Source organism: Fulmarus glacialis, unplaced genomic scaffold (genome assembly GCF_000690835.1).
Source record: "Fulmarus glacialis isolate BGI_N327 unplaced genomic scaffold, ASM69083v1 scaffold46102, whole genome shotgun sequence".
NCBI lineage: Eukaryota > Metazoa > Chordata > Aves > Procellariiformes > Procellariidae > Fulmarus > Fulmarus glacialis.
The window spans coordinates 1-23,560 of record NW_009199366.1 but is presented as its reverse complement, the minus strand read 5'-3'; the positions used below and the strand labels follow the sequence as shown (position 1 = coordinate 23,560).

General features: G+C 44.7%; 1 protein-coding gene across 1 annotated transcript in view; it reads right to left on the bottom strand.

Moving 5' to 3' along the window:
• Positions 1 to 23,464, bottom strand: part of LOC104071397 (bicaudal D-related protein 1-like) — a gene marked incomplete at its 3' end in the record, with an annotated part of 41,319 nt that extends 17,855 nt beyond the window's left edge. The window contains exons 1-2 of the mRNA XM_009573224.1: positions 23,243 to 23,464; positions 18,694 to 18,909 (exon numbers count right to left, since the gene is read on the bottom strand). Of these exons, the coding sequence (XP_009571519.1) occupies positions 18,694 to 18,909; positions 23,243 to 23,464 (438 nt within the window). The remainder of the gene's footprint in view (positions 1 to 18,693; positions 18,910 to 23,242) is intronic.
• Positions 23,465 to 23,560: the final 96 nt, after the last annotated feature.

Genomic DNA, 23,560 nt, shown 5'->3' with positions numbered 1-23,560 from the left:
AACATGGTCATTAAAACCTTTTGAAAAAAGAAGCAGAAGCTTATGATGGTGGAGGCAAAGAGAAATGTAAGATACACTCCTGCTCTGAAAGGATTTGTTGTCTTCCCTTGGTAGTCAGAAGTCAGGACAGCCAATCTCCATTCTTGAATTTATTTTTTAATGAAATTGTTTTAGTCTAAGACTTTAAACCTGGAGGTGTTCAAACTCAAATGTCTGTGCCTGGAAGTAAGACACAATACTTAAGCTTCTTGCAGTCTCTTACTCTGGCTTTAAGCACTCTAACTCCTTCATTTCAAAGAAAATGAACTGAGTTCTGTTGGGGATATCTAATATGTGATGGCAGGCGAGCAGCTCTGCCTGCTCTTGAAATCTTCATCTATACAGATGAAGCTGTTAAGCTCAGAATATATTCTTTTAGGATTTTGTAATAATATACAAACCAAAAACTTTCCAAGGTATGTAGAGCTGATGCTCAAACTTGCACTTACAAACATATCTGAGTGCACCAAAATACTGGTGTCCATTCCCATACATGTGAAATGAGTGGATGCCAAAAAAGATGGGGCAAAATTAAAGGACTTGGCTTAAAAGATATTACTCTCTCTCAGGACGCCTTCAGATGGGAAGAGAGAAAACACTTTCTAAAATGTAGAGGTATATTTTAACTTTATGGTAGATTGACCTGAGAGATGTTTTATTAGCTTTTAAATCCCTGCCAACTCTGACTCCCAATAACTTCCATCAGGCCATTTCTTAAAAACAGTACTGATGTGTTTGCTTGTTTCTGTCACAACTTGATAAATTTATTTCAAAACCCAGAGGAGAAAGAGCTAAGAAGTCTTTGTTTTGGAGTTTGGCTTGACTAAAGCAAGATAGAAGTTCTGTGCAGAAGGCTTATTTCTCATAGCCGATGCAGTAAAACTTGTGGCTCCTTTCTGTAGAAAAATAAGGAAACCCAAACCCTACAGTGAATATTGGCCAGGATGGGAGCTACAGCTTCAAACTATTCCATTAAAGCTTTCTTTTCACTAAATGTTTTTATCACTGATAGGTGCAGTAGGGTCATAAATGAAAGGTGAGTGCCATAAAAATGAGCAAGTGCATCACAAAGTTTTGGGGGGGCGGGGCGGGGTCGGTCAGGCGGAAATACCCACATGGCAGCATGTCACAATTGCAATGTTTAAATAAAAACGTCCAAATCTGCTTTCCTGAAGGATTGTTCTGGAGCTGTTAGGTAACGGTTTACTTAAAAATATTTCTTGGTCAGCTAGTATTTGATCTGTTGTTCTAAATGTAACAGAACTGTGCTGGATAGCTGCAGACAAAAAGACAGAAAGCTTCTAGAGGTACCATTTAACTCAGCAATACTTCTTCCTGTTCTTCAGCAGCCTCCAGCTATTCCTGAATTGTTCTCCCTTGTTGGCAGCATGAAAAGATCTGTTTAGAGCATAAGGTCTTTGGAGCAGACTTCAAGCACAAGGCAGACCTTGCTCTTGGTGATCACTGACAAAAGATTAATTACAATGTGTTAGTAATAACATCTGAGCACTCTGATCTGCTGAAGTCAAATACAGATTTATACTTTGTACATTACCATATGTAGTAAGTACACGAACGCTTCTCTCCTCTCAGCCCAGCTTTGCTCTGTTTCCACTAAGGTTCAGCTTATGACTCAGTGCAGCAGATGCTTGAACACAGAAGTGCTTGTTTACCTTTTTGTGCAGTGCCACAGATATAAGCACTAAGGGGATTAGGTCTTTAAGTCGTAGATACTCAGCGCAGGGGCTTGGTATTCAGAGCAGTCTGCACCTCGATAGCAGTATGTAGTGGCAAATATGTAATAGTAACTTCTAGTGTGAGCCAGAGCTGCTAAATTAAGCCACAGCAGGTGCATTTAAAGTTGAGGGTAAGTTTTCCGAACAACACTTGTAACCCAGCTTTTGGGAAGCTGCTGAGCACTTCTGTAAGTGGCCAGATCTTCTTATGCATGAGTCAGCCTGGCAGGTGAGGCGCTCCCCTGAAGAGACTGCATGGGTGTTGCTGTGGCCAGAGCCTCTGGATGATGGGAGGGACCAGAGACAAGAATGTGGATCTCTCCTTGGAGCCTTGTCCTCCTACAATCTAGCTTTTAAAAAGTTCTTGCATGAATTTATTTAAATAACAGCTTTTGGCAAACTCGCTGGCATTTTGGTACTTTAAGTCCTCTAAAAAGCTGTGCTTGAAAATAAAAAATAAGTAGATGCGGACAGCAAACTTAGCTGAAAAACAAGGTGGGTGCAGCACATACTGTAGGATGGCGTGTAAAATATACTATGCTCTGCCAAATCATACATATGCAGGGGAATGCATTATCAGGGACTGGAAAGAGCCCGTCTCTGAGTTTCAGGCTTTGGTGCATCTGTGAATATCACTTAAGGTAAAGCATGGATGGTCCTGTATGGGGGAAGCCACCTCAGTCACAAACCCTTCATGTATTCAGTTATTTTTCTGATGGAGGAGAGGTGGAGTGCTGTCAGAAGAAAAAAAAACTGTTGTAGCAACAGCCCAACAGCTGTGTTGGAGTAACTGCATGTGAACTAGAGTCCACTGGAAGTGTTGCAGACAAAGGCTCTGTGCTTGACTGTGGGCAGCAAATATGGCACACACATGCTATATACTCAGACTTGCACCTATAGCCAAGGTTTTGCAAATGTAGGTCAGGCGTCATTGAATCGAAAGCCCTTTCCCCCACAGTCTGAGATGCTGCTTAGAGTGATAAGAATCATTCAAGCTGTATATTTTTTGGCACTGAGGCTGTTGCTTTCTGACAACTGACCCCATACAGACACAGCAAGCTTGTGGTGGGCCTGGGCTGGGGAATGCAGCAGAGAGCAGGTGCCAGGCAGACATGGGGACTGGGGGTGATCTGCAGCCCACGTCTGTGCAACCAAGCCATGAGGCTGCCTGCAAACCAACATTGGGGTGTGGAGACCTGTAAGCACTGCACAAGATCTTGATTGGGAAACATTGTACTGACAGATGCTGTGAGAATTAGCAGCCTGTCCTCTGTGTCTGATGCTGAGAAAAAATGTGTTTTCCCTCGTGGCTGAAGGTTTGATGGCTGAGGCTTTGTCTGGAAAGAAGTAGCATCCTTGATAAAGCTGTCATGACCAGAGAAAGGGGAGCATGCCTCCCTCCTTCACCAAAATTCCCCGTTTCACCCTCGGTGATTTGTCTTGGAGGGGCAGAGTGTGTAAAGGCCTACGGGTGCCCTACGGGAGAAAGGGGAGAGGGTGGAGAAAATGCTGTTGGTTTTGGCTCTGGTGCTTTTAAGCAAATGTCAGTACTGATGGGTGTTATGTACCCTGTGTATGTGCTTTCTGGCCCTAAGTGACAGGAGACCAGTTAAAGTACACCAAGTAAAACACAACAAAAGTGGTGCGGTAGCAGCTGTTCTTCAGCTTCAAAGTCTCCCTGATAAGTTACTGGGTTGTTCGAGTGTGCTTCATTTTGAAAGGCCTGTTTGAGTGTGCTCATACTTTAACTGTGGCAACTTTCATTGCTTTCCAGTTATGTTCTTTTATCACTTTATCTTCAGCAGAGAGGGCTGCCTCACACGAGTGTGTGTGGATTATCTTGCACTTGAGCATGGGCTGATCTACTGCTCCAGTTCTTATGCTACTACAGTAGGATTTTAAACTGGGATCTTCCCTAGCATTGCTGCATATAAATGATTAACTTTCTCTTCCTCTTGCTGTCCAAAAGCAAGAATAATGTGATCAGTGACAGAGGAGATCATGGTATTCAGCTCCCAGCAGTTTTTATTCTGCCTGCTTCTGTAGCTGAATTTCTCTATGCACAAGCCTGTGGTAGCAATACTAAATCCACTGAGTGCTTGCTGTGTGCAGGGGTGTCTAAAATGGTGTCACTTAAAACTTCTGCCAGTACATAGGCATGTGAGTTAGTTAGGAAGACTTTTATCCTATCTGTGCTAAAAATCACCTGCCTTAAGCCACTGACCGCTTTTCCCCCCCTCCTGTCTTACACGTGATGAGGTGTGCGCTGGAGTTGGCAGATGGCTGGGGAGCAAACAGGTCCATAGAAGCACGCAAAGGAATCATGTTGCATCATTGCTAAGCAGCTTGTGCCAAGACTTGGATTTTCTTCTGCCTGTTGCTACCCTGCCTGCATTGGCTTCCCCATCACCCCTTGGCTTGGCTCTTTTGTGACCTACCTCCTGGAACAATCCTAGAAACCTTTTTTTCCCCTCCTCTCTCTCAGCTCTCTCTAGTTGATCAGTCTAATAGATATCAGCCATGCCATATTGTTGAATTCATATATAGACACAATGCTGTGACAGAGATTTGTTTGCTTAATTACAGAAATACTTTTGTTTCTGCTGTAGTGTGTCTGCTTTTGGTTTTGCTGCTCAGGGTGGTGCTTCTTTTAGCCTCCTTTCCTTGGCTCTGCTCGAAGATATTTTTTTTGTTCTGTTGAATTAGAGCAGATCTCCCCAAGCTGGGACATTATAAAGACTCAAATGAGTCTGAAGAAGGAACTGTAGTTTAACTGTGTCACTTGCGCACCACAGGCTGTTCGTTATCACTTAGATACTCTGACCCTTAACACGTATGTATAATGCAGTGCTGCTCGGCTCCCTGCACTGGCATACTCTGCTCTTCCTACATGGGGACAAGTCTCATCTGTGTGATGTTAGTACCATGTGTGGCAAAAGCCAGCTCTGGGTGCCCAGGTAAGCTAAATGGGGTACCAAGGGACGAACAACTTCTTCCTCACCAGGCCCAAACATGGTATGGAGCAGAGAAATGCTCCACTTGCAGAAAGCTTGTGGTGTTGGGGCTGTACCTCCTCGACTCGATGCTTTGGTCATGTCTGCTTGAGCAGCGGGGAGGAGTGGGCTGTGAGGGTGCAGCCCCGCAGCCCATAGCTGCTTGCTCAGAGGCAGAAAGCCGTCTCAGTACAACCGGTGTCAGACAGAGTATGCACATGGATTTCAAGTGTTGACCTGAATCCAGGCTAGTTTTCAGAAATTAATAGGTTAAAACGTAGCATAAGTTTGTTAAGCTGTTGCGGGGATTTGGAATTTCCCAGCGTGATCCCCACTGGCACCAAGGGACAAAGGAGATAAAGGTATTAGAGCCCAAGTTTTCAGCACAAGCCTTCTCTTAAGTACTGATTCAAAATACAGCTTTACTTGACAAGCTGTGAAATGCCAAGTATATCCACATGCCTCAAACTTGTTTGTTTGGAGGACAAGACAAATACTACCACTTAAAAAGCTCCATATTAGTTTTCATCCTTACTCAGGTTTACTGAAAAGTTCTTGGATTTAATATTGTTTATGGCAACATTTTAACATTACTGCGAAAGAAGAGTGTTTGGCCAGGTCTCTTCATAGAGCAGGAATTTACACAAGGGTTATAAGGCTCATTGGGGCTAATCCCTGCTAGCATTATACATCATCTGACAGTTGCCAAGGAGACAAGGATAATCTCAGTGAGACAAGGTATGTGAGAAGGGTATTTATGGACATTTGCCTAACGATGCTGGTGGAATGCACCAAAAAGTGATTATTTGAGTGCCTTTGAAGTCCTGCCTCTTCTGTGGTGAATATGGGAGACTGTTGGTACACAAGCAAAAAATTTTCCTGTGACATTAAAGCAGCAGCAACTTGGCCTTGATGTTTCTAACCTATCCTGCAGTGGCCTCATCCACTGTTGCGCAAAGGGGCAGACAAGGCTTTTGCGGTGTTGCGAGATGGCTGCCCATCTGCCTGCACTCTGCGGCATCAGCAGACTGTGTAAATATAAACAAGCCATTTCAGTCTGTGGTGCTGACACAGGCTTAATGAAAACTGTCCACTTCATGTGCTTGAAATACTAGCAGGTGCCTCATGCAAATGTCTTGTATGCCAAGTGATGTGAGGGGAGGGGAGGGAAGAGTGGAGGAGCGGGTATACCTATATATATAGATGTGTGCTTTGGCAATGGCTTTCCAGCATAACCAGCTGTTTCCTCCTTCCCTGTCCCCAGGGTGAGCCCAGTTGCACCATGGCCAGCTGGCTCTGGGTGCTTATGTCACATTCCCAGAGCTGTCGGAAGGGTTAACATCACAGGCTACTTGGTATGTGAGTCTGAACAGGCATTTTGGTCGGATTAGGCTGTTTTCCCTGACCTGGGGTGGCTTATAGTTCTGCTTAGAGAGATTAAAAGAAGCAGGAGAGCTAATATCTTCATTTGAACAAGTTCATGCTTGGAAAGGCTTCTGCATCATCTGTTTCACACAGCAAAATACTTTCTTGGCAGTGTGCTCCCTGGACATGAGAAGGGGCAGAGATTGATGGAGGCGGCCCATATCTGGGACCAGGAGCACTAAAGCTGTGTGTCCCACACTGGGCAAATCTTCCCTTCCTGTGTTGAGGTGAGGCAGTGACTTGTAACGAAGGGAGAAGGGCTGCCTGTCTCCTTCCCTCTCCCCCAACTTGACCTTCTTAAGTCTGTGGTACTGTCTCTTGATGAGGATTATGAAGGATGGGAAGACACAAGGAATTTCCCAAATTTTCAAAGCCTGATGCAAATGACTCCTTTGAAAGGAAGGAGCTGCTGAGAGCCAGCCTGCAGCTGATGGGCTGTGTCTCGTGATGCCAGAGTTAATCTCAGTAAGCAGCTCTGAGCTGCTGGGTTGGATAATGCCTGGAATGGAGGAGGCCTCTTTAAATGAAGTATATCAACCTGCTAATCCTCTGTAGGTAGGTTTTGAGGCGTTATTTTAGATTGTAGCCACCGATTTGTACAATCTCAGTAGAGTTTCTGCAGTGGCATTTGCCTCCCTTTCAGCGGGTTCAAAGTAAAATGGTGCTTGGCCTGTCTATTCCAGCCAGTCAAGAAAATTGCTTGTTAGCAATATATCTGCCTGCCTCCAGTTCTGCTCTTAACCGGCAGCATTCTCTATTTGCTTGTTTTGGGGTCTGTGTCTCACATAGGCTCCATGTGAAGCCAGGGAGATCTTGAGGTGCCTGTGTTTACTTAACTTTAAAAGCACCAGGAATATGCAATTACAGGAGAGAAAAAAAAAAAAGCTGTTCCCAAGTGTGTATTATCTTTTTCCACCTTTCCCTCTGAGCTGAGCTCATTCCTCCACACCATGAAAACAAGCCAGATGAGCCTGGACAAGTTGAATAGTGGCTTTTTGGGCTGTCTTGCCTTGACTGAGATGAATATGGAGTAGCTCAGCAGATCTGGGGATAGTGGTTTCTTGCAGCAGATGTTGATAAAGCAGCCCAAGACTGGGAGACCCCCCCCTTGTCTGCAGCTCTGCAGGGTAAGGGCCTGTGCCCATGGCACCAGTGCTTCAGGCACAGAAAGGCCCCAGGAAGAGGCAGCAGTATTAATGAAATCATCAATTTCATAAGCACTTGCCTTGAGCTCTTAAAGCTTTGAGTATTTATTAGTTAGTCTTCACTAAGATGTCTGGTCCCTTGTGCTAAAGTGGAGAGGGAAATAAAGACTAAGAAGCACAACATTTAGGAAGACTTTGTGCACAAAGTGAAATACAACATCCAGTAACGCCTAGGGAAATAAATCTCTCTGGATTAGAGGCAAAAACTGCAGAAATAATTTGAGTTGGCAAATCCCTGTGCAACTTTATAGCTGATCAATAGATGTTATGTGGACGAAGATAACACTGCTAAATTCTACAAACAATCTCTTTTGAACAAACACAGTCATTTCAAACTTTCTCATTTGGCTTCATCTAAACAAATCTGCTGGAAAGCATGACTCCCCCAGTATCTGAGTCTGTTCAAGAGCTTATGTTCGAGCAAAGGTTGAAACGCACTTCTGAATTGTTCCCTGTTTACATTTGTTTTCACCCCTCAGTTACTTTATGCCCATGTAGAGTGAAAATGCAGGTCTGTTCCAAAGCCGTAGAGATAACTTACTTCTTGTGAGTATTCCTTCAGGCTTCTCTGCCTCTTTCCTTCAATATTGATAAATAGCAGGAAGATTTGACCTGATGTTACTAAAAGTCTTGCCTGCATAAAAGATAGAGAAACCTCAGAAGGCCTCTTTCAGACTTAACTTTGCCTAGTTCTTCTCATGCCAAGGCAAAAATTGGCCAGCCCTGCCTGACTGGTGACTACTTGGCCACTTCCTGAAAGCTTCCTTTGATGGAGACTTTGTAGAATCTCTGAGCCATCTGTTCTCCTACTCAACTAACTTTACAGCTAGGATGTTTTTCTTAATGTCCAGTCTAATTCTTATCCTGCAACTTATACATGTTGTCCTTTCTGTAAGGGATATAGAGAATAAAGCTTAAACTCAATAAAGGAATAATGTCTGGACTACTAGCTTTTTCCTGGGGTGGTACACTTTCAGTATGGGACATAGCTCACTGAATTCCTGATCCACACTTTAAACAAACAAAGAAACCCCACAATTCATCCCCATTCTGAAAGATCAAGAGAAAAGCTCCAACTCTTGTGCAGTCTGCCTAAGTGGAGAGGAGATTTTTCCTTCACTAGGGTCTTGTTTGTCAGCTCACACTGACAATTATTGCCTAGTCTCTCAGTGCCTCAGTTTCCTGGTGTTGCAATAAAATTTATGCAAAACACTTGCTAACCAAATAAAGAAACAAAGGAGAACTCTTTAAGTACTTCTCAGAAAGGTCCTCTTCTGTTAAAACTTGCGGGTGTTCACTTGGTCCTGAAACACTTCACTTGCAAAAGCTACTGGGACTATGGATCTCTTCTGTAAGTATAGTCCCTTCCCTCTAGCAAGTCTTAAGTTTTGTACCTGCCTCGTGGCCCTGGTGTGAACAAAAATTCTGCTGGTCTATACTTGAGTTGCAGACGACTTCAGTTTTCCTTGATCTGAGCGATCAAATACAATAGTACTTTGTTCAACAAATAAACATTAATAACTTATGCTAAATAGTTGCCAAATGGAATGACTTTCTAAGAGTACCCCTGTTACTACAAAACTGTGCCAAGTCTGGAATTGGATTCAGGAACAGACTTCCAAGGACATAGAGAACAAGGGAATCACAAGGCTAAATTTTCCCCTCTTGTTGTACTGAAAGTGGAGGCCAAGCTAACCCCAAAGGAACTGAGGGGTAACATGATCTCCCATCAGCTTGAGGAACAAAACCACAGAGACAACTAACAGCCTGAGGCTGGTGATAACTTAAGCTTCAACTAATTTTTGAGATGTATCCAGGAGGGGAGAAAGACTGCGGGGACAAAAGGGAAGGGGGAAGCAATGAAGACAAAACACTAGATTTTTTTTTTTTGATGTCAGAAAAACTGCACAGTGGAACTAGTAAATGGTATTTAAAGGGTAAATTCAAGTGAGCTGGATGCTTTAGGTACCCATATATCCCCAGATCTTGCAACTGTTCTGTGACAGCTCTACATTTATTACACATTGTGTTACTGTGCTAATCTTGGTAGAATCATAACCCAGCTGAAACTATCCAAGTAGTTCTTCCCTTTAAAAATGTTCTTGACATGTCTCAACATTAGAACCTTCCAGGGAACAATAGTTAGGAGATGGTGAGAACAGTTAATGGAAATGTTCCCAACACTTCTGATCTTGGCAGTCGCCCCACCTCGGACACTGATGGGGAGCCTGTCCATGAAGGAAACGTGGTGCAAATCTCTGCAGCTGCAGAACTGAGCCTCTATAGGAGGATACCTAATGAAATTGTTAGGCCAACCTGTATCTCCTCCAAATGAAATGCTCTCTTGGTTGACTTACAAGCAGCCTTTTACCCCAGTCACTCTGTCATGCAGGTCACTTGATTTATGTCCTAATCTGTCAGTTGTTTCCTGTTGTACTCTCACCTCTAGACAGCTGCTTGTTCCCATCTATGGTGGCATTTCCCACCCCAATGGATGGTACTGCCAAGCATAAGCCAGCTCTGTATTGCATTGTGGCATCCATCAGAAGTCACTGAGAGTGTCTTGCTGATCCTGTATCTGTGTGCAAAATAAACTGGGTTTTGCTAAATGCTATTCTAAACAAAATGTTGATTAAGATCTAGGCTGTTTTGCAAGGGGCCTCTGATTTCATGGGTAATCAGAGCACCTAATACAGCTGGCAAAAAAACCCTCAGGGTAGAAAAGACCTCCCTCTTGAGCTATTGTCTACTAAATTGCATTTAGAAAAACAATCCTACTTAAAAAAAAAAAAAAAGAATTTAAAGACTTTCATTATAAGGTGTGCAAACTTTATAACCCAGAATGGCTCTTTAAAGATCAAATGCTTTTAATTGGATTTTTCTCATGTAGATATTTGTAAAGCCTTCGATCATGTTTAGCTCTGGTTCTAGCTAGTAATGCAATGGCTGGATGCAAACACCTTCTGTGTCCTACTTTCTAGAATCTCCTGGAGGAAGTGTTTACAGCAAGTGTGAATAAGCAGAAATATTTTGAAAAAATCTTTTCTGCCCACGAGTTCCTACCTCTGAGCTACTGCATAATAAAACAATTCCTATAAAGATAAAGGCTTGGACCCAAACAGAATAGCCACTTGAAATTTTTAGCGCAGTGCAAGAGGGGACGAAGGGACTCATTCAGATTTTTATCTCCTCACTCCAGAACAAGTTCGCTTTCAGTTTCATGTTGGATTCCTGCTTTCAGATGTTCATGGGTTAGTGGTGCTGCTAATGTCTCCCCTTGGCAGAAGCCTTGCAGAAACTGCCGAAATCTGTTCCAGAACCACTTGCTAGAGGTGAAAGCTGGGCTGTGAGCTGGGCTCAGCTGAAGCGCAGAGAAGAGCAGTGTATGGCTGACTACCAGGTGCTTAACACTTATGCATATTTGTCCTAGATAGTGCTCCAGACACTCGTTCCGTGCTGACATGCTGGTGTGGGGGGCAGGAGGTCTGGGCTCTGGGGATGTCTCATGGGCCAGTCTCTGCTGCTCCATCCAGGCCCCCCAAGCCTCTGAGGATGTAAGATGAGCCATACACAGCGTGGAGGTTAAGTGGCTCTGGCAGATAATAATTTCTGTTGCGCTGTGCTCCCTGAGCTGGACTCACAGGGGGAGATGCATTGTGCTGAGCCCTGGTGGAGTTACTTCTGTGTGGGTTGATTGCTCATAAGGAGCTCTTTTTACCAAGAAAATAAAATGTTTACCTCTTCCCCCAGCAGGCTCAAAAGTGCATTTTGAGTGTGTAGACAACAGGCTGCCTTCGGCTGGGAAATCTCCAGGGTGATTTCCGGGGAAAAATTGCTGTGAACAGGGGAGGAAACAGGGGGGATGAAGTGGCGGATGCTGGGGACACATCCCGGCAGCGAGCCGAGCCTGGGGTGGCAGACAGGCCTCTGCCACCCGCCCGCCTGCCTCGGACGTCACAAGTGCGTCTCCCTGCGTGTCCGCTGACTGTCACGGCATTAGAAGCAGAGAAATCACACCCGGTTGCCACAGCAACGTCACCAGCTGGGACCGTGGTGTGCTGTCACCTAGCAACCAGCAAGGGGTCCCTGGGGATGGCGGGGTACCTGCTCCACTGTCCTGGGGCAGGACGAGGGTCCCACCCAACCCCTGGGACTGATGGATGCTATCCTTTTTCCCACGAGCAGGGATTTGTGCAGTTCCACTGCTTAACAGTAACGTAATTTTTTAACCCTTTCCCTCGGGAGGGCTTTGCACTATGGTTCACTAGCAATGTGTGCCCCTGTTTTATTCTGTGTACAGCTTTCTGCCCCTTCCCTCAGTGCTCACCAGTACTTAAACCAAGGGATACAAGGGTAAAAATCCTGTGTGAAATGGGTGGGTGCAAAATCTTTGGGCAAACTCTAGGGGTGCCTCCCCTCATGTTTGCTGAAATGACTTCTTTGGTGTTTGTTGCATTTATACCTTGGTGTCCAGATGGCCTTGTTCCAGTTGGCTCCTGAAGCTCTGGGTGCCCTAAAATGGGGTTAACAGGTGCTGCAAGCTTGGCCAGACCCTCGGTAGAGGGTTGAGCCTTTCTTCCTGCCTGTCTTCCTTCCCCCAGATGGATGGTGGGTGACTGCCACTCAGCAGTGACCTCAAGATGTTTCTTCATTACCTTCTAGGGCACTGAATCATTTCATTGAAGGACTTTGCAGGCAAGAACATGCAGCTGCAGTCATGTCCTATATTTACAGCTTTAGCATAGAAAGCCTCAGCACTCCAGTCCTGATGTGGCATGAAGCTGAATTATTAACAAGTGCTCTCTGCTAGGGGAGAAGTAGCTGGTGAGAAGGAGCCCTTCCTGCGTGTGCACTAATCAGTATTCACTGGGTGATCGGGGATCTGGTTACGTAGTGCTGGGATCTGCTGATGCTCCAGAGGGGCAGGGAGCTGGAGGGTGTTTGATGTGGTTAATGGGAGGTTTGTTGGCTTCAGTGTTTGGCTCTGTCTTGTGCTCATATCTGCTTTCCTCTCACCCCACCGTGTGTAACATAAATGTGCCCTATGCCAGGCACAAAGCTATGCTGAAAGGGCTGACCGCCTACTCCAAGGAGTGAGCAGCCCTACCTAAACTGCCATGAAATGCAGGTACTTCAGCCCTTTCAATAGAAAGGGATGCTGCCTTTTCTTGTGCAATCTCCCCCCTCCATTGAATTTGGACTGCTCAGAGGTGATGCAGATCAAGATTTGCCATACAGGACTCCATGTGCTATTGAGTAGCTCAGTACGGTGTTCCTTACAGTAAACTACTCCTTACTGAATAGGTCCAGTAAACACTTCGAGCCACAGCAAAAACCAGAGACTTTTAATGAAAGAGAATTCAGTGTAGTGACTGATCTGCACCTTGAAGTGTGGGGCTAGTCAAAGCAACTCTTCTTGAGCCTAGGTCGACTCAGGATCCCCTTCTGTTTAAAAATAACCCCCCTGAAGCAGTACTTAAATTCAGCCTGACTTACTTGCCTCTGTGCTAAGTATGGAGTTTCCCAATACACCCTGCTGGGCTATTGGAGACAACTTAATAAACAAGAAACATAAGGAGGCTTGTATTAAGCAACTTTACAGATAAAATAAGGAATTAAAGACAAGTTAGCTCATAGTGTAATGGCTACAGATCTCTGGCATGGCAAAAGCAGTGAATCTTGCCCAGGACGCTTGTTCCAGTAACTTTTTCAATGATTAGTCTGGTTTTCTTAAAACCAACATTGTTCCTATGCTGATAGACCCAACAAACAACCATTCAGAAAAAGCTCTTTAAATCAATAATTGACAATAGAGCCACCTCTCTTGTAAGTATGTTGTTGACCACAAAAGGATGTGTTTAAAGTAAAAGTGATTTGGAAAAGCGAATATAATATGGTCAGCTCATTCTTGAATAAAAACAAGTTTCTCTCAAATCAAAGCCAGGCAGTGCGTGCCAGTTCTCTGAAGCTATGCTGCATGTTACAGCGCAAAGTTAGAAACAACACTTCTTCAATTGAAATATTACTGAAAGGAAGGTTTTGTGGCTAGCAAATAAAACATCCTTTGGAGACTTGTGGGCTCGCTGATCATTTTCTTGCTGTACCAGAGGGATTGACTGAAACACCTCATTCTTTGTAGCAGTATGTTGGCATTAGATGCTGAGTGAATATAAGAACTTGGTGATTGAGGGCCCCTCTGAGGGATGCCGCAGCAGCCGAGCGTTCCTCTCTAAACACAAAGAGCTATTTCAGCGGTGCAAGATGACACGCTTCTTCCTGCCACTGAAAACAGATTTTCATTGCAAAAACTACCTGAGCTTGACATTGTGAAATTACTTCCTTATGCTCTATGTACCATAAAAGAAGCCCAACTGAACTGGGAATGGATATATCCTCGCCCAAACTACACGCAGCAAACAGCTACAGGAGCCCAGAGCTTGGTAGCAGGAAATGTGTGGGAAAGCCATCTGGTGAAGCCACTTAGAAACAGCGTGAAAGTCTTTTTTCATTCATTTCCTGACAAAGTAGTAATATGTTGCCTCATTATAGGGAGAGGGCTGCTTGTTATTATTATTTGCATTAGTAGCTCCTAGAAGCCCAAAGGTGGGGACAGGACTGTTGCTGTGTTAGGTGCTGTGGGCACATGTAAGAGGAGAGCTTTCCCTATACCCATTCCCCCCAGATTTTATAACTTAAAAGGATAGAAAGCATAGGATTTTTTTTTTTTCCAAATGGGGAACTGAAACAGATGGGAGAGACTGAAGGAGCTGGAAACAGAACACGTAATAATTCCCAAGCCTCGACTTTCTCAGCAAAACTGTACTTTGACTCCTATACTTTATCTTTGAGCATTTATGGTGAGTGGTATGTACCTTGACATACTGCTCATAATGTGCTCTGCAGTTCTCCTAGGTAAAATCGCCATTTAGCTTGGTGTGGACACAATGCTGAGAGTTACTACGTGCTTTGCTGTGCTGAGGCAGGGGGAGGGAAATCAAATCAACATGCAGAAGGGATTTTAATCATCACTTAGAAAATTAAAAAATAAGGTTATTGTGGAGATCTTAAACTTGATCTTTGGCATCTGAATCATAGAACTATAGGGTGGTTTGAGTTGGAAGGGAACCTAAAGACCATCTAGCTCCAACCCCCCTGCCATGGGCAGGGACACTTTCCACTAAACCAGGTTGCTCAAAGCCCCATCCAACCTGGACTTGAACACTTCCAGGGATAGGACATTCACAACTTCTCTGGGCAACCAGTTCCAGTGCCTCACCACCCTCATAGTGAAGAATTTCTTCCTTATATCTAATCTAAATCTACCCTCTTTCAGTTTAAAGCCATTACGCCTTGTCTTATCACTACATGCCCTTGTAAAAAGTCCCTCTCCTTCAGGTACTGGAAGGCTGCTCTAAGATCTCCCCAGAGCCTTCTCTTCTCCAGGCTGAACAACCCCAACTCTCTTAGCCTGTCTTCATAGGAGCTGCTCCAGCCCTCTGATCACTTTTGTGGCCTTCCTCTGGACTCGCTCCAACAGGTCCATGTCCTTCTTATGTTGGGGTCCCCAGAGCTGGATGCAGTACTCCAGGTGGGGTCTCACCAGAGTGGAGTAGAGGGGAAGAATCGCTGCCCTTGACCTGCTGGCCACACTTCTTTTGACGCAGCCCAGGATACAGTTGGCTTTCTGGGCTACACGCGCATACTGCTGGGTCACGTTGAGCTTCTCATCAACCAACACCCCCAAGTCCTTCTCATCAGGCCTTTCATATCTTTCACTATGAGCTCCCAGTCCAGCCTACCTAATTTACCCATGGTTTAATACTGCTATAACCCCAGGCAGTATCTCTGTGTGGTTCTCTGCTTTGAGCAGAACAAAAGGCTGTATTTCAAAAGGAGGCAAAATTCCTTATAGCCTACTTACTATTATTAGATATGTAAAGTTCTCCTATATCACCTCATCTGAAGACCTCAAATCATTTTATGAACCTTATTTTAGCCTCTTGGTGACTCTGAGGCAAGACTGTTATCCCTGTTTTTAGAGACTGGAACAGACTTAAAATCCCCATCCTTGAGTTTTCCTTATCAATCTTTGTCAGACTTGAGGATGGATTTTTTCAGTTCCATGCTTTAACTGCAAGACAAAGCTTTCCAGGTCCCTTTGCTATCCTTGTGTGGGTGTGTAGGACCGCGTGCTTGGTTGGCTAGCATTTGTGCCAGGTTTAGACTGGAAAAAAGTATGCGCTTGGGCTGGCCTTTCATCTCTGGGGAAGGCAGGGTTAAAAAAATGTCCTAAAGCTTAATTAGTTGGTGAAAGAACATCACAGCAGCAGCAGGAAGGAGGAGGGGTAGGATGAAGGAGATAGTGGATGCTGCCCTGCTTTGAGGTAAAAGGGGCTAAAGCCCAGGAACCTCGGAAGGAGCAAGCAGGACCATGTAGGCTGGTAGCTCAAGAGGCTGAGACTGTCATTTGACATATACAGCCTAGTGCCAAGGGAATACCTTCCCCAGGAGAGAGATGCTCATGTATTGTGAAATTGGGCCATGAGGTGTTAATTGCTAAAAACTGCAGAAATTAAAATTTAAAGAGCTAGTACCTACTAGTGTAGAATGACTTGTACCAGAGTGCAACCTTCCTTTCTGTCCTGTGAGTGAAGCCTCTAGTAGGGTATACAGTGTTGGACGGGGCAGAGTTGAAGCTCTGAATAAGGCTTTAATTGCCTTATCACAGGGTTCTCACAACCCTTTTGTCCCGAACAACCCACTGTGACACAAAATGCAGGGGCAAAATGCAGAACCAGGAAGGCAAGGAGGATGCCAGCAACACCTCAAAGTTCACAGAAGCTGTAACAGCACTTTTTTTGTAGGGTTTTTCCTCTCCCAGTGCTCAGTTCATGATCCCTAGCAAGACTCCAGCCTGTGGCAATACAGGTGCAGACAAGCACATCCATGCACCTGTATTTGTCCTTTTTATTTATTGAAAGCCTAAGTAGTAACAGGAGCCAGAACTATGTGGGTGCAGGGTTTAAGCACTACCACTGCCTCAAGGATTACATGCATAACCTCTTCAGAATAAGAGACCAGACAAATAAGACTGCAATTGCATTATGGAGCCGCAAACGTGGAATACTAAGCACCCAGTAATCAAGTGCTAATATAATGCTGAGATTTTAAAAAGCCTTAACGAAAGCCCTGGGTGAATGACCGCAGACCATTTCCAACCCTGTTTCAATTTGCCCAGATTCTCATGACTTTAGGAAGATTGTTTACACCCTTGCTATATCCATTGCCATATTTGAGTTACTAGCAAGTTTTGGCCAGGTGACAAACTCAATGAGCATCGAATTGTGCCTCGGCAAGTGTAACCAGTTTCTATCAGTTTGCTTCACCTGCATTGGAGAGCAACAGTCCTTTTCTCCAAGCTGGGAGCAGGGCTGGGCTGGAGCAGTGAGGGCAGCACCAAGACTCAGCTTTTTCCCAGGATGTAGGAGTTCTGAAGTGGGCAGATGAAGACTCTTTCTGGCAGTAATAGGGAGTTAAGGGAACAAAACCCATGCTTGGACATTGCATTCTGGTAGACCTAACTTGGTGGTTCCTTTGCACAAGGCTTAGCTGAGCAGCTCTCCGAGCATCTGGGCTGCGAGAGGCTCCTGTAGCACAAGTGTCATGTGAGGATAATCCCATGTGGTTTAAAGCCCAAAGCAAGCTGTCTGGCTTTCCTCTCCTATCTTCTAGTCTGGTCTTTCAGTTTGTGCTTATGCTGGGACCATAACAAATCTTACATTACCCAGTCAGTGACGGAAATCGTGCATAGACAGAAAATCACTGAGGGTCACCAAATCTGATGGGAACCTAGTTCTTAGCCCTGGATAAGAAACCTGACACAACACAGGAGCTCTGCAAGGGCTTGGGTGGAATCTCTCATCCATGTTGTATGTGAAATATGCTCTGTCCAGAGAAGAGGTGAAAAATCTTCACTAGCTTATCTGCTATGCTTGGGAGATATTGCTTTAAAAACGTGGATAAACTTAGCAGTGTTCCTGAGTTAAGGAAGTTGGTTGTTTGCAGTTTTTTTGTCTTTTTTTTTTTTTCCCAAAGCCAGTTAAAAACCAAATCCACAGACTAAGTGGCTTTTTTAGTACTTGACAAGAAAATCTATAGCAGAATGAGGAATGATTTTCTCAAGTGCTAGTACAAAGTGTTATACCCAAGACCTGCTCTTCTCACCTCCAGGAGCACAGGAAAACTGCATATCCAGATCAAATGAAGACAAGTGAAGAGACGTGTACACTTGGCCCATTTCAGAGTCTTCTGGTCCCTGTGTTGTGATCGAGGTTTTGACCCTCTCTTAGGCAGTCCCTGTGTCAGCCCCAGAGACTCACCTCTGACAGAATCTAGTCTGAAATGTGCTCTTACAACATTAGATGGGCGTCTTCAGCATGAGTCTGTGGTGTCTGTTTTTGTTCTATTCTATTTTGGGGATAAGCAACTGGTGAGAAGAAAATACTTTCATCTGCTGGAGTAACTGTGTTCTTAAGCATGAAAATTATGGTTTGTACTAACTGTCCAGTGGGGAGAAAAAAACAAGATTCTTAATTCTAGAAGACAGGTTAACTTCTGGGGGAGGAGGCAGAAACTGTTAAGTCTTTTGCTGTCAGAAAGAAACCCATCCTGGAAGTATTCAGTCAACTAGGCTGATTTGTAGCAGCCTCACTATAAATCCTCTTTCATTCAGAGGCAAGTGAAGCTCGTTGCTGAAACATGCTATTCCAAGGAATTTCAGTAGGTTCTCACACATCTAACCATGGCCAAGTTATCTGCAGGGACACATCATCTTAGTATGACATGGTATATTCAATTCTACAATGTTATAGCCAATGTATGTCAAAAAAGGGAGGCCAGCAAAAAGCCTTTCACCTCACTGTCACAGATTAGCCTTTCTTGCGTGCTACATTTGTCCAGCCTATTTGTAAATCAGAAACAGATTTTCTAAATCAGTTTCAGATACAAAAACAGTTGAGAGAGACATCTATGCAGTAAATGATCACTCAACCCAGAAACATAACTGTTTTGCCAATGACATGCAGCACTCCTTTAAAGGTGTAAAATTCAGTTTAAAGGCAGCATGTTTTATAGGGACACCCGTGTAATCTGACCAGATGCAGAACCTTTTTTTTTTTCCTTAAAGGGGAAGCTTTCCCGCTCATTTGCTTGAAAGGTGGTTTATAGCAGAGCTGCGAGCCTCTCCCATGACCAAGGTGGCTGTGTGCCTGCCCTCACCGTGCCGCAGTGACTCACCCTGCTGAGCTGGTCCAGGAGTCTTTGGTTCTGTTCGGAGAGTTCCTGGACGGCCCGTGTCTTCTCGCGGTCGGCTTCACGCAGGTGAACCTGCTGCCTCTCCAGCTCGTCCTGCAGCTGCTTCACGTCGCTTTCCAGTTCAGACACCCTTCCTTCCCATTCTCCTTCTCTGTTCTCAAATCGCCTCCTTAGTTCGTGTTTCTCTTGTTCTAGGTGCTAGATAACAAGCGGGAGAAGAGGTTATGAAGGGAGGAAAAAAGTGAATGCTACCTCCTTTTCCTCCTCTATGCTTAGGGCCGAAACCTTTTGCGCAGGAAAGAGAATGGTACTAGACCGTGACAATGCCATGGAGGTGGCAATCCCATGTCAGGGCAGGTCACTGACACTAAACTTGCTTTCCATTTCCAGCAATTGGCCTGTCCTTGGCCTCTTGAGATCAGCACATTGAATTTCTACTGAAACAACTGCCAAAAGAGTAAAGCAGGCTGCGTGTCAATAGGGGAATATATAGGTCAGGCAGACCAATTGATTTGGCAGAGCCTAGCTTAACTCCAAAGCAATATTTCAGTGGGCAGTAGCATAATTCTTTTAAAAATTGCCTTTGTAGTCAAAACTACACAAACTGTATCCTTACTGCTGATGAGGAAATCTAGATGAGGCATCTTTCTTGTCATATGAGTCTTATGAACAACAGTCCAATCATCTATCCATTTGCTCCTTCTATTCCTGACCTAATTAGTTGTCTGATAGTTTGATAGTGCACAGTAACTCTATTGTTTGATGCAGTCTGCTCTGGAATGGCAATGGATGCAATGAAGTCTTTTCTATAGACATTACGTACGTGCATGTTCTGGGTTGCAGGTTTTTTAGAAACCACTCTCAGTTCTGGAGACTCTGCTCTGCTTAGGACTGGCTGGAAAATGAGGGACAGCACGAATCTGGTGGAACTTTTGCATGTTTTACAGGCTCAGTTAAATGAGCGCTTGACTGAAACAGAGCTGAAAATCAGGTCAAAACAGATTTATGTTGTGCCCGTTTGAAAGAATCCCGGCTCTGAAACTCTGAGCTTGAATTTCCCGTCGTGACCGAAGTGATGCGCATACTTGCGGAACAGTCACAGACTGGGGACATGGACATGTCCCAAGATTAGCAGGGAAACCTGAAAAGCAGGAGCCCTCTCCTTGTTGGTTGTCTTCTGTCCCCCAGAATAACCTGCTGCTACTCTCTATCGGGTTCACCAGCCTTTTAAGAACGTGTCTTAGCAAAGAAGAGAAACCCACTGGGCCTCTTCTTAGCAAAGAAGAGAAACCCACCGGCAGCACTCGCCCATTTTTCCCAGGGTATCATCCCCCAGTGAGCAATCCCCATGGCACTTATGATAGGAGGGGAAAATAAACCTGCTAGGAGGAAAAGAAAATTGCACTGCATTTATGTGAAGTGGCTTTTTGTTGCTTGTTAGAAACACAGGCTGAGGGGGCTGTTTCCCCTGGGTGCCTACTGCTGATGACACACAGCTTCCCTTGCAGGGTCTCTGCCACCTTCCTGAGCAGGTCTGAATGTCAAAGCTCTCTGCTTCTCCAGCAGCCCTCTGGCTGGCATTATCACTAATCTTCCACCTCTTGCTCTGCAGAAGATGCCATGTTTTCTCTTTCTCGACCTTATCTCCAAATCATTTCCTATGCTCCTTCCAGCGCAGTGTAGCAGCACCCTGCTTGTGCCCTTCCAAATCTCTCTGCAAATTCAGGACTTTCTGGGAAAACCTCAAATGTGAGGAAAGACTGATTAAAAACACTGGCCCAAAGCAAAAGTATTTCCCTGTGTTTCAGATGCTAAAAGAGTGAGCACCCCTTGCAAATGAGAAAGCTAAGTATTATTATAATTACTTTTAATGCAATAGGTAGGCATGGGATCCCAGCACCAGGACCATGACAACCATTGCAAAGAAATCTTGTTTGTAGCCTAAATGTGGCTGGAGCAGCCACAATTTCACTTTTAGCGGCATACTGAAAATGCTGTCTTTTATAGCTCTGTCTCCTTCACTGCTAGGCAACGTTCAGAAAGATCCAGGGCCTTCTCTAAATGGAAGATGAAACTTCAGCCTGCTGAGGAGCAGCACTGCAGTTGAAGTTCCCCAGACATACTCAAATGTGATTTAGAAGCCACCGATAAGCCTTGTCAATCGTTTAAAAACCACTTCAGTCCTTTACTGCAAAAGAAAATCCACACTACATACAGCTCCAATAAACGGCCATCACACAGGTTGGAGTTAGAGGGAGGCGAAGAATATCAAGTTTATTCTGTTGTGATGGAGAAACCAGAACAGTGCAGCGGGGCACAGAGAGGCTGTTGCAAAGCGGGAGGATAAACCACCCTGGATATGCTGACTGATTCCTCCTGCCTCTTCCTCTCCCAGCAGCTGTCTCCCCTCGCCTGCCCTCACCCCAGCACCTGCACGGCTGCAGATCTGGATAGGGCTTTTTTTCATGTAGTGATGACAGGGCAAACTGCTGTCCTCAGTAGGGGAGTTTCTTGTTTTCCCAATGTCTCTCCATCCACCAGCTGCTCACTGATTTTTTACACAGAACTGCTTTCTAGAAGATGTTTTCATCTGAAAACAGCTTCTCTTCAACTTAACTGGGCTGGGCTGTCCTCATTTAAAGAGATGAGAGCAAGGGGGAGTTTCCCAGCTGATAAAGAGGGTTCATACTGTAAAATGCTTGGACATGGCAAGCTTCTCTGTGTCAGAGGAACAGAGGTATTAGCTGTTTTAATCCCTTGCAGAGGATAAAACTGACTAGGGTCACATATGAGAATTTATTACAGGACTTCAATTCCATGATTAGAAATGAATTTGAATTCGGGCTGTGAAGTGAAAGAGTTGCCAGAGTAGGTGTATGGCAGGGATGCTGCACTTCAGTAATGAACCCACAAAACTAGAACATATTTAGTCTTGAGGCAAAGGACCAGAATAGCAGGCCAGCATCTTGGCTGTTGGGAAATGGAGGGGCTTCACTGAGCTCTTGTAACCAACTTTGAACTGTTAACTGCGAGAAAATCTCTCCTCCTAAATGCTACTTAAACATCACTATGTCAAGTGCAATTGTCACCAAGGATCTCATCTGAGACTTTGCTTCTGGTCATCATCAGAATGTTCTCAGCATAGGGAAGGAGGTAACGGATGTGGGTCCTTCCTCCCTGCTCCTGTGAAATTTAAAAGCTTATTGTGAAATTTCGTTCACTTTAGTGGCAACAGGAGGAGGCCAATGTTTAATTTGCAGAGGCTAGGATTACCATGCTTGTGTTGTAGAAGGTTAATGTTCAAGTTTTGTTTGGGTTTTTTTTTTTTGTGTGTGTAAAGTAGCACCATCTTAGATCTGCCAAACCCAGTGGAAAAAATCTGACCCTTAAGCAGATAACACTAACTCCTATCAGATGGGTAGCCTGAAAAGCAGGAATCTGTTATTCAACTGGAAGATTAGAGTGATAGTAACGGGATGAAAAGATGTAAACAATTGGCTGCATTTACCATCCCTTCATTCACCTTCTGAATGGGCCCGTAAGAGCAGAGGGGAACATTTGGGGGATGCTATTTAAAGTACTATAAAGTCATAGTTTTTCCCCTCTCCTTTTCATCTTTACATTTTGCAAACAGCGAGTGGTATTTGAGACTCCCGAACTCCCTAACAGGCAGCTCAGCGAGTGCCTAAACTTGTGCATTTTTCCTTTAACGGTAGGAAAGGTTCTACTCCAACTCATCAGGAAAACCACGTCAGCACAACGCCACACATGTCTGTTCTTGCTTAAAGATCAACCTGAAAACATTTGCTCTGGCAAATCTTAATGCTCTGGGAAATTTTAATCCATAAATAGTGCCCCTATACAACAATTTGAGCAAATGTCACCTTCACTATTGTTTCTATCAGAATAGCAAATGCAGAGAGATTTCCCTGCAAAGAGGAAGGGATCAGCTAGGGTAAAGTGCTAAGTTTAATAATGGAGAGGAATTTTGTCAGGAGAACAAAGGCCATACAGTAATTTCACAAATCCTCTTGAACTTGAGATGTAAGTCCATGAGGAAGGAACACAGGAATATGCAGGACTGTGCAGAAAGAACTGGTCTAGGGCCGTGAATTGAAATTTGAATGTTATTCCAACACTGTTCAAACTCTCTCCAGAAAGGTGAGAGAGGCTTCTTCTCAGACTTCTAAGTAGTATTACTTGCTGGGAGAATTAAAATTTCAAGAGTTTCTCTGAGAAAAAGAATGGGGGTAATAGTGGCTGTCTTACATAGTTGTGCAAAAGAGTTGTTCCAAAAGATGCTGCCTGCACAAGTCTTTTTCTTTGTAATAGCTCTATTTCATCTGTAAAAATCAATAAATAGCTCAGTCCCCTGAGTCTCTGGCAAACAGCTCTCTCCAGATACCTGTAGGTATTTTTCAGAGCAACCAGCTAACAGAGACGTATCATTAAGGCTTATATCCTGCCATGCCTAACGCCTTAGCTGCAACAGCTTAAGCATAAGGGTTACATATGCTCTGTAGCTCAGTACCTGCCATATAAATTTAACTTCTGAGGCGTTTCTGTGACGAGCCAAGCACAGTGCATGTCTCCTCGCCCAGGTGGTTCCTGGGGCAAAACAGGAACCTCTCGAAGCAAGGTGCCGCAGCCCGTCCCCAGGCCGATACGCCAGCTCGCAGCCGGGGAGGCAGGAGAACCGCAGATTTGCCTCCCCCAGGCCTGAGAGGGTTTTCTTAGACCCTTTCTTCCCCATCACGGCCACAGGGAGTTCCGTGGGCTGCCCGGCAGGGCCCGTGCCTGCCTGCCGCCCCCGGGATTTGTCGGGGAAGGGGCCGCTTTCCGCGGGGAA